At 32.8% G+C, this 10,997-nt stretch overlaps 1 protein-coding gene across 2 annotated transcripts; it reads right to left on the bottom strand.

The window, feature by feature from the left end:
- Positions 1 to 317: 317 nt before the first annotated feature.
- LOC147074488 (putative RNA-binding protein CG14230) lies at positions 318 to 10,821 on the bottom strand. Of its 2 annotated transcripts, none has more exons than XM_085943565.1 (10): positions 10,716 to 10,821; positions 10,373 to 10,609; positions 9,481 to 9,605; positions 8,269 to 8,556; positions 7,839 to 8,003; positions 7,427 to 7,669; positions 6,591 to 6,814; positions 4,694 to 4,968; positions 2,823 to 3,062; positions 318 to 523 (listed from the first exon to the last, which is right to left on the bottom strand). In XM_085943565.1, exons 2-10 carry the CDS (start codon positions 10,548 to 10,550, stop codon positions 357 to 359), a joined length of 1,905 nt encoding a protein of 634 aa, XP_085799691.1. In that variant the 5' UTR covers positions 10,551 to 10,609; positions 10,716 to 10,821; the 3' UTR covers positions 318 to 356. The 2 variants fall into 2 exon arrangements, with proteins under 2 accessions (XP_085799691.1, XP_085799690.1); XM_085943564.1 differs by having other exon boundaries at positions 10,794 to 10,821.
- Positions 10,822 to 10,997: the final 176 nt, after the last annotated feature.

The raw sequence follows: 10,997 nt of genomic DNA, 5'->3' as shown, positions 1-10,997 counted from the left end.
ACATGAGGCTCCGCGGCAACTATGCAGCGGAGCCTTACGTTAAACTTGTCAGTCTCTAGTAAAGAAATTATTTATGGTTTATATTAACTATTCTTTTATAATTATTCAATTTATACTGTGCAGTTCGGATACAAATTACACACTTCTTGACAATTTCAAATTATTATAAGGGATAAATATTTTAAAAATTGGTCATAATACTGACATGTGACTTCACTAATATTTACATTCATACATGTACATTGGTATTATTTAGATTGAAGGTAATTTAATGTTCTATGTATGCTCCTTATACAGAATATAATGAAACTCAGGGGTAAGACATTTAATCAACTTTATTATTTGTAAAACTTGTTTTAACGTTTTTTAAATTTATTGGTATTGGAAAACTTTCTTGGAACTTTCTTGAAATGCGATCTATCATTGCGAAGATTATTTTGTATTCTCTTCTTGACGACGAATTTAATCTCTTCTCGGATTTTATCAGAGCGAGGTTTAATATTTGAAAAGAAGTCAAGGCCATCTGAAAACAAACATAAAACATCACTTTATAATATCATAACATAACATGTATTCTTTGTATAATTTCACACAACATGTATTGATCTATAAATTCCAAAACGCGAATAACCCTACGAAAAAAAGAAATTTAAGTCTCGATTTATTACAAAAAGTGCCAAGTCCGTTTTTCATATTATTTAAAGCTTGGTTGATTTCGCGCGTGTTTAAGTCAACCAATAAGGGAACGTTCAATATTGAAAAGGGCGTCTCCCATGCTGTGGCATCTGGTAAACTTATGACCGTGCCACGGAAATATGTGCCTTATGCGGGATAAATTAAAAAGTGAAGTACAAGTAGCGCTAGGTCCAATTTTATTTTGCCTATATTTATTACATTTAAGAGTTTATCGGCCAAAACGAATTGCCATTTGGTTCTAATTTCGACATAGAATACAACGAAAAAAAAAATCTCACGTTAAAACAAATAATTGAAGCTAGAAACATAAAAACGTTGTTTCCCGAAAATATTGAATTGTGGACTTGCTTTTTGTAATTAGACACCTCATATTATATTATGCATAAAAATCTCAAATTTTTCAGCTTTTATATCTGTCTTAATAGATATACTTAAAGTAAATGGTGTAATATAAATTTTCGATGAGTTGAGCATTTAGACTACAATTTCACTGATTTGGTGACTCCCAAAAGTAAGCTCTGCACTTTTTGTGTTGCAAAAAATGTATTGAAAAAATATTCAGAGGTATTTTAAAGCTATGTCAAATGGAAATATTGATGAAATAAAAGCGATAATCATATGTATTAATACTATAGACCGAAGGTACTTGATGGAATTTGAATTTAAATTCTAATGGATTTAAGTTTTGTACTATTCCATTTGAGTCGTTTTTTGCGACCGGGTTTCGCCTTTCGGCATCTTCAGGCGCTGTGTACACTCACCAAAGGCAAACATACACTGACAATGAATACTCGTAACTCTAGCTTATATAATAAATCAATACAATAAAGTAGGTAAAAACTCCATTACTTACCTATCAAGTCAAGGGTCAACAATAAAAAGAAACTATTACAATAAACAAATTACGAATAGTTAAAGTGTTAGTTAAAAACCCTAATTAGTAAAAACCCCTATCTTATTAATAATACACTCGATGTAGGTACCATGTAGGAGTATTATTGAGTATTGGTTGTTTAACTAATGACTTTTAAAGACTTCTACTCATTAGACTTATTACTTAATTCCATTAATGTCCAATACATTACCATTGTTCCTAGAATTGACAATTCGCACCTCTTGAGAGTAGTATTTTTATTGTTTATAAGTACTAACGATCTCTTACTAAGCTTTGACGATTTATTATAATACGCTTATTGAGTGTATTATTAATAAGATAGGTTTTTATTAATTAGGATTTTTTACTAACACTTTAACTATTCCTAATTTGTTTGTTGTAAAAGTACAAAATAAATTCATTAGAATTTAGATAATCATAATATGTTTTTATTACCAACTACATAAATATTGTAATATGTAATATTGTACTATCTAAGATACTATTTTTTCATTCATCCAGTCAGAGATAAATTATTGAAACGTGATTGGACTATTTCCTGTTGGTGCGGAATATTTCTTTTTTGCATTGCAGAGTTGTTCGCTCTTCATAAAAACAATACGTTCCTCTGTTGCATTTTTACATTCATTTGATTGCATTGATATACTACTGGATGAAGCATATGCTTCTTAAAATGACGCCCGATTTTCAGCGACTCGGCCAGTGTTAAAACTTACTGTTTTAATATCAGCGGACTTAACTCGATATAAGCTCACTTAATATTTGTCTCGAAAACGACCTGGCAATAATTATGAGTAAGCCCGATATAGCTTGCATCTTACTCTAACTAATAGTCAGCGCATGACGACTTGCTCTGTCCGCTCAGACATGAATTTTTGGTAGCTTGCAAGCTTTGGGTTGCAGGACACCCTTAGGGTCACTATTCCAAGAACGCAAATTTAGTTTTACAACCAGGGCAATACGGGTGAAATTCGGGAATCCATGTTAACGGTCTTAACGCATTATACCTACAAGGAAATATTATAAGACGATATTCGTAATATCTTCTTTTGTGGTACATTTTTAAAATGACACTTGTATGGGAACTCTTCATCTAGTAGTATATCAATGTTTGATTGTCAAGAAAATAAAATATGTACATATCTGGTGTTTTCATCATGAGATTGACAGTAACTATAATAGTATAATAAAAAGTACAGTGAAAGTGTACAAAGGTCACCTCTCTCCTCACCTTTAAACCTGGAATCCTGATCAGAAAAGAAAAAATTTTCAGTGACCAAGACAGCTTTCACTTCCAATTCCCCATTAGGCAAAGAGTTTTGCTTTGATTCTACTTTACCAGATTCATCTTCAGAATCCGAAGAGTCATATGCAAATGGGGTCTTTTCCTTAGAATCGTACGGGTTTTTCACTTTCTTATTGGACTTTTGTATTTTCTCTGGGGCATACTCAATTTCGGCACTTCCATTTTCTAAAAAAAAAGTCAAAATGAATTATATATTTCATTGATATAAATAAGCCCCGATTGAACACATACTACTGAAGCTCATACAATTTGCAAGGTTAATATAAAGAATGGCACAATGACTCACGGACCATGTATTGCTTGGTAATTTGAAAGAGGTACAGCATATCTGAGGTTAAGGCAGTGCAGGGAGCTTGCTTGGGAGGCACGGTCTAAAAAGATTGTGGCTAGGCGATGCGCGGATTGCGGGTCGCGGATGCAAATGACGCATGCCAAACGAAATATAATTTGTCATATAAATCCAACATACATCCATTTTATGTTCTGTTTATTGTTCTATTAGTAACAATAATAATATATTCATTGACATGTTTTCTTTTTAAAGTAAATGAGTAACGTTTTTAGTCATCTTTACACGATTAAAGAATTAATACGCCCGTCGCCATCACGAAACAAATTGACGTGTGCCCAGCTCGACATTCTCCCTCAGAATGCCAGCGAGTAGTGAGCGAGTCCAAAGTTTCATCGCGCCTATAGTTGAAAATTATTTGCCGTTTCACTGATGTATCGCCTTAACCTTTTATATGCCTCACAATATTACTATGGCAGTATCTCACAGGCCACAGATTTTTAATGACACACATTGAATGTAGAGCAAAGCTCATTCTACAATCGCTGTAATACTGATATTTTGTGGCTTAGTACTTCATAATTATTCAAACATATCGAGGATATACTGACAGAACGCATTATCTCAGTTTTTGCTGTTTTTCTGTTTTAAATGCCAAAATGTATACAATTTTACGCTCTACGTCCTGGTAAAACGCACAAAGGCATAGGATATAATGGTGAAAAATAGAAACATTATTAAATCATATTGTTATTTTTTTATTCTGATAGAAAGCATGATAATGACCTAATGCGTTCTGTGTATACAAAATACAGGACTTGTAACATGTCGTATATTGTGTTTGCCATAAAGGTTAGTCTTTATAATGTAGAAAAAATGTTTTTAAATCATAAAAAAATCTACGTGGGAGAACGGTTTGAAAAAAAAATTAAAGTCCTTGTTGCGATTATCTCAGAACTTGTTTTAATGACTTAATGCTTTCTGTCAGTATACCCTCGATATATCAGTGTGTTAAATTTTTTAGATTATGCAAATCAATCAACAGTGGCTAGTAATTTGAGTTTAAGGTCGGACGAGATAACTCACGAAATTTGTATGTGTGGCCTGTCGATCACGGCCTCATAGAGCAAGATAACACGTTGAACGCATAGAACCGGTTAAAGATTATGATGAATTTGCAAAGGGATAGTAGAACACTGTCCTGGTGAAAATGTGCTGTTTTTATGACGCAGTTAAATAGTATTATACCGTATGTATATACATATTGGTTTAATTCAATTATCGTGAACTTGGGAAATAACTGTAATAGTGAGAATAGTACAACTTTGATTAAGCGGACTAATTGGGAATGAGGGTAGTCATATTATAACAATATTTATCCAGTGTATGTATGCATAAAATGACGTGTAAGCAGACAAATATTGGTTTTAACTCGTGAGCATACCCCCAGGTCAAAAGCAGCTCTGGGTGTACAAATATATTGTACAACACAATTTTTCTTAATTACCATTTGGCTCTCTACTTCCAAAGAGGCTCAACAGGCTGAAAGGTTTTTTTTCCTCCATTGATTGTTTTAACGATTCATTAACCTTATAGTATCGCTCTTGAGAAACTTCTGGTGCCGGTATGACCTCAAATTTTTCACTTTCTGCCAATGCCGCCCTTGCCTTTTCCTTTTTGGATTTCTTGGACGAATTTTCAGCTTTTTCAGGGATTTTATTCATGAATTTGCTATGCTCCGGCCGGGATGGATCGTACCGTAACATTGTTTTGATTGGAGGCCTAGGAAACAAGAAATCATATATGAAATTAAATGAGTTATAGTTTTTAGTAAACCTTCTCTGCTAGACGCTCAAATATATTAGTGAGGCTGAAAAAAAGGATTCGTGACCTACTGTTTAAATTAGATGGAATTCGTATTGCAGATTTATTTGTACAAACTTCACTACATATGTATTTTTAGAAGCATCTGTCAAAAATGTAATCATTTCAATCAAATTTTAACACAATTTTAAATTCACCGGAACAGTCAATTCCAGGAACTACCAGCCAAGATGGTAAATTTTACACAGGAAGTTCAACAATCAATCTTTATTTGACTGAACAGTATTGATTTTAGACTTATAGCACCTGTACATGTGCATGGATTTACTTACATTAATAGTGTGTATTTTAAACAATCGCGATATTAACTGTTTACACATAAAAGTGCTGACTGTCTCGCCGATCTCATCCTTCAAGAGTAAGCGAGACGCGATGTTGTCATTTTATAGTACTGATAGGTTGTGAAAACGGTTAACCTCAAAATGAGTCTGCGCGGAGTAATTAGTTTTTCTACCAGCAGGTTCGCCAGTATCGTTTTACTGCGCAGGCGCAGATATCGAACAATCCCAACTGTCGCGTAAAAATTCAGAAGCTTCCGAACTTTTTTGATTTATGCATGCAATCTTGCAACTTGCATGATAATATTTGTTTACACATGCATTTTATTGTTATGGCCGCGATAATACGTACTGTCGGCAGTGGATCCATGCACGTGTAAACGGGGTATTATCTTCGTTTACCTTTCCAACGTAGATTTACTATACAGCCAACACAGTTGACTATATCGTCTCTGTTCTGGCAGAACACACTAACTGGAGAATACTAGTTTTGAGTAATTTGACGTTGAAGTTGTTAAAATGTTTGAAATGTTCTATCATGTGAGTTTATTAAGTAATCGTAAAAAGGATGACTTTAAAATAAAGACTGTTTATTTATTAAGAAGGTTTCCAGACGGTAAAGTTTGAAATAAGGAACATTTTGGTACTAACTCAATATGTCATTTTTTCGAATTAGTGTCTTCTGCCAGAACAGTGATGATATATTATATTTAGCGTCGATAGATGCCTCCGATTTGATGATAACTTATTAATTAAAAATAGTAAGAATTAAGTTCATTAAGTAACGTGCCAAAATTTCCCAAATATTATTTTTTGACTGTCTGACGTGCTGAGCAGTTTTTCGAGAGAGAGAGAAAGAAAATAATACACACTGAAGAGAAATGAGCTTAAGCTGATACTGAGGCTAAGAACAGGATACACAATGGGTAAAAGAATTGATGTCCTCATGGGAAGAAGCGATTCGCAGTTCTGCGATGAATGTGATGTTTTGGAGGACAATGCCCTAAATATGAACGATACAGAGTACAGCTGCGAATTGCGTATATCTTTGAGAATGTCGACGAATTGCAAGGTGCCCTGGCGGTGGGTAGGACGGAAGAGCTTGGCAGAATTGCAAAGTTCTTTAACAGAATTGGAGTGAGGGCCTCCTCGGCGCATCCTCTTCCAATTGAGAAGAAGTGATATGACAGCGAGTCGCAGTCAAAGCCTAGGTAAAATCATAAAAAAATAAATAATACACACATTTTTTTATTGTTGGCATCATTTGAACCAGAATTTTGGTATGATCTGTTTATAGTTGTGCCCAAGATATCTTGCATTATTTCATATTGTCTATTTTTCTCATCATTACCAGCACCTTCAATTGCATCTTCCTCATTTATTGCTCTTTTTTCTTCTTCATCTATGAAGCGAGTGTCCAGGATGAATCTTTTGTCCGATTTATAACGGGCTTGTAACTCAAGTAACTAAAAAATATAAAGATATTATCAAATAGCACACAACTTTAATCCGTCTTGACGAATATTTAGTTACGCAAATGACAGTTGTGGTTCGATGTACAGTGGCATGCCTACTGCTGTTTCAAAGGAAAACATCTAAAATCTAAAGTTATATATACTATTAGGTAGGTACATAATTCAATGTAAACAATGTAATGTATTTGAGTTCAAGCAAGTAATGGAACCCATCTACCATTTTTGTTTGTGCAAATCATCTTTTTTAGATGGTTTTTTTGTTGTTGCACGGTTGCCTCTGAAACGTATCTCCCGTGCAAAAAGAGAACTTGGCATATTTTTTCTCACTTAAAAATGTCTAGCCGTCTGATAATGCCATGCGCTAACATTGAACAGTGATATCATTGGTTTCTTAATAGTCGACTAGATAAAACAGGTTGTTAACCTAACCATGTTCACTTTTCATTTTATTTTTTAGTTTTGCCATTTTATGAATACACCAAGGAGATAACAAAAAAAAAAAAACTATAAAACCATTATGTAGGTATAGTATCACATAATTTGAAAATTCCAAATATTAGTATGGTCATAATATGGTCTTATGATCATAATGTATTTCCTTACCTTTTGACCGGACTCGCCTTCAAATTGGTCCTTGATTTCGAAATTTATCTTTTCATCATCATCTGAAGCATCATCGAATAATGTGGTTTTCATTCTTTTTTTATTATTTGCTTTCTTCTGAAACGAATCATCGTCTCCTGGTTTACGCTTTCCTTTTGATGACTTCGCAGCAATTTCGTCATTATTTGTTTGAATGACATCACCTTCATCGTCAAACACTATTTTATTTGATGATTTTTTGTCCTAAAAATATAAGATAAAAATTACAATATTTATTAAAATAGATAAATTAACTATTTCTTTTATTCAACGAATAATTCACAAGATTTAAGAATGTACCATTCTAATTATTGAACGTACATAATTCTGAAAACACTTTGTTACAGTATTTAATTAAATATATTATACCTACCACATGAGATAATGCAGATTTGATTAGTAGTTTCTTCTCATTGTACGCCGTTCTCATATTTTGAATGGACTTCAATCGTTTCTCATCGGCTGCGGTAAGTGGACGCTCCGGTTTAGCTGGTGATGTTTTAGGAGCAATATTTGTGCTCACAGACTCAATAACAAGCTGAAAGAAATGATTGAATATTAAAATTCTTTTATATATGCAATATGATGTGTACCAACATTGGGAAGTCGATGAAGCGAATACTTGTTATTACCCTTAAGATATCATAGATATAGTCGCACGGATCATGTTTATCGATGTAATGTCAATACCAGTTAGTTATTTAAATGAATGAGACGATCGCAATCGATCCGGGAACTTAAAATCGGAATTCTACTGTATCATAAATTTAATGTACCTACTTAATATAGCTTATCAATATTACCCTTTTCCTGTCGGTTTTCCCTTTGTTGTTTATGATTTTAATAGACGGGTCCAAATCATAATGATTACTGCTTTCAATATTTAGATTTTCCGTTGATTTTTGGTGAGAATCGAATTTTTCATGGTGATCTGATGACATCGAGGGTGGTGCTTCATCAAATATATGTTTTTTGCTTTCAATGATTTTTGGTTTTATATTGTAAGATGTAGCATCGTAACCATTGTTGGTAGCCTTTGGTGGAATATTAATTGGCGTATGAGATATTGGTGTTTGAGGAATTACTGCAGCCTGGAATGATACACAACAATATGAGACAAAATAATGAATAATATAAAGTGTTTTGACTAATGACGAGATAACCTATTAAGGGGAATCTCTTTGTATTAGGTACACCACTTGATAGGTAAAGCGTAAGATTTTTGTTTATGGTCAAATAAGTTAATATTCACTGTGTTCGCAGAACTGAATACCAATTGTAAATAAAAAGCAAATGGCGGCTTGTCGTTGACACCCTTGCTTTAGTTACATATTGTTATTTTCAATTTTACATATGGCTCGTTTTGTAAAACACAATTACAGCTTGTAGCACTAATAACGCAAAGCTTCTCTATCTCAGTGCGGCACTTTTTAATGAATTTTAGAGCAGAAGTGTGAAGCTTGGTACTTACAAATAAATTTGTAAAGTTAAATGACAATTAGGTACAGCTAATTTATAAATTTGTCTTATTAATCATAGTACATATTGTGTCCACTTTCATAATATTATAAATATAAAGGCTCTATTCACCTAGAAATATGTAGGTAAGAGACTACTCTTCAACCTCTTTAGAATATAATATAGTACTTAGTATTAAAAACAAGAAATTGAATTGAATCACTTGTCAAGGTGAATGCTCCACTTAAGTCACATAGCGGAAAAATATGAAGCTTGCAATTTGACACTGTAATTTAATGATAATTTACATTTTAAAGTGTTTTAATTAATTAATACCGAAGTATCTAAAAACATTAAAAAGAAATATAATTTTTATTTAAAGTCAAAGATAAATTTTCAATTAAAAAAACAGGTTAAAAAAAATGAATGAAAACACGATTACATATTACGCAGCGAAAATATATGTATTAGTATTTTATATTTAAGTACTTAAAAAACATCAATTCTTTATAAAAAAATTCCAATACAAATATCACAAGATAAAGCTGAGTACAAACCTGATTTCTTTTCTTGGCTTCTTCGTCAGCTCGTTCTCTTTTCAGCTTCTCCATGAAGCTCTCCCTCGCGACGGATACATTCAATAAATTTCCTCTCCATTTTTCGTGTGAGAATTCTTGGACACCTTAAACAATGATTATTACTGATGACAATATTTAGTAAGCAAGGCATGTGTAATAAGCACACAGTTGGAGTAGTTGATGAGAGTGCCAGTCTCTGCAGCCGTCAAGAAGGAACAGGGAGTAAACACACCACTTTTATCCAATCTGCTCAGACATATTTAAATAAGTGTAATCAATTAATTTTGCTACTGGATGGCAGTGCTCCTGCCTCCCATTCCATAGTGATGTATTATGTAACCGTGTTTAAGGTTGTGCACCATATATAAGCCGCAATAAACATAGACTACACCAATTTATACAATGTAAGACAATTAAAAAATATGAGACAATTGTATTTCTCGGAAATTAAAAACGATGACAAAAGCATAGGAATGCAAAAATGGCTGATGGCAGTAGGTAAATTTTTCCAAAAACAATCTTGGTCTATTATCCAAACACAACAAGTGGGTTGTGTTAGGTTTTGGATCTCAATTAGAAGATGTTAACGGATAAATTCCGGTGACAACCATTGTTTTATTTGTTTTTTGTCGAATTGAATCATGTTTACTATTAATAAATATTTTTTATTGTTTTACATTACATAAACTGGTGTGGTATACGTTTATTGTGACATCTATATTTAATAAATGTGAACTAAGGGTCGTTTTTTTAGACAATATGGAGTACTGTATCTTTACCATTGAGAGTTTATCTGTGTATGGCATTGTTTGGTTTGTGCTGAAGCACGAACAAACCAAAATGCTTTACAAATTCAAAAAATACTACTTACATTTGTTGACACTTTGAATATCAGCCTCCAGAGTAATAAAAGCAAAAGCTTTTGAATTTTGGTCTTTCTTCTCTTTGACATCAATATTAATGACATTTCCGTAAAACCCAAACTCATCGCGTAGATCTTTGTCAGAAGTACCTTCTGGTAAATTACCGACAAAGAGGCGACTCGTCATTTTGGAATAGTTTTGTGTCAACTAACCAATACAATTTCTGACATTTGAAGATTTTTAACCTATAAAATCAAAACATTTTTTTGTAATTTGGTACTCGGCAAATTATGTCACAGTATTGAATTACGTGGAAAGAAGGACACGCATTATGTGTTCTACAATTTAAACCTTGGTTTCTCTAGGAATTAATAAAAATGCATTTTGAACCACATTTCATGACAGGTAACAAATTAAAACAAAAATTACCTGTCAAACAAAACGCGGTTCGCTATTGGCACATGTGCTGCCAACGTATTATAATCATAGATATAATAAAAATGGTATTAAAAAAATATCCTTTGAATGTTCATTTAGATGAAACTTCTACACGTGACATTATGAAAAATACGAATTAAAATAAAATATTAAATCCTACATTCTAGTAGGTATAATTTTTATATCATAATTTTG

Source organism: Rhyacophila brunnea, unplaced genomic scaffold (genome assembly GCF_057557595.1).
Source record: "Rhyacophila brunnea isolate RB1 unplaced genomic scaffold, BYU_Rbru_1.0 scaffold_16, whole genome shotgun sequence".
Lineage (NCBI taxonomy): Eukaryota > Metazoa > Arthropoda > Insecta > Trichoptera > Rhyacophilidae > Rhyacophila > Rhyacophila brunnea.
Note: the sequence above shows the minus strand (reverse complement) of the source record. Positions and strands in the feature narration are given on the sequence as shown.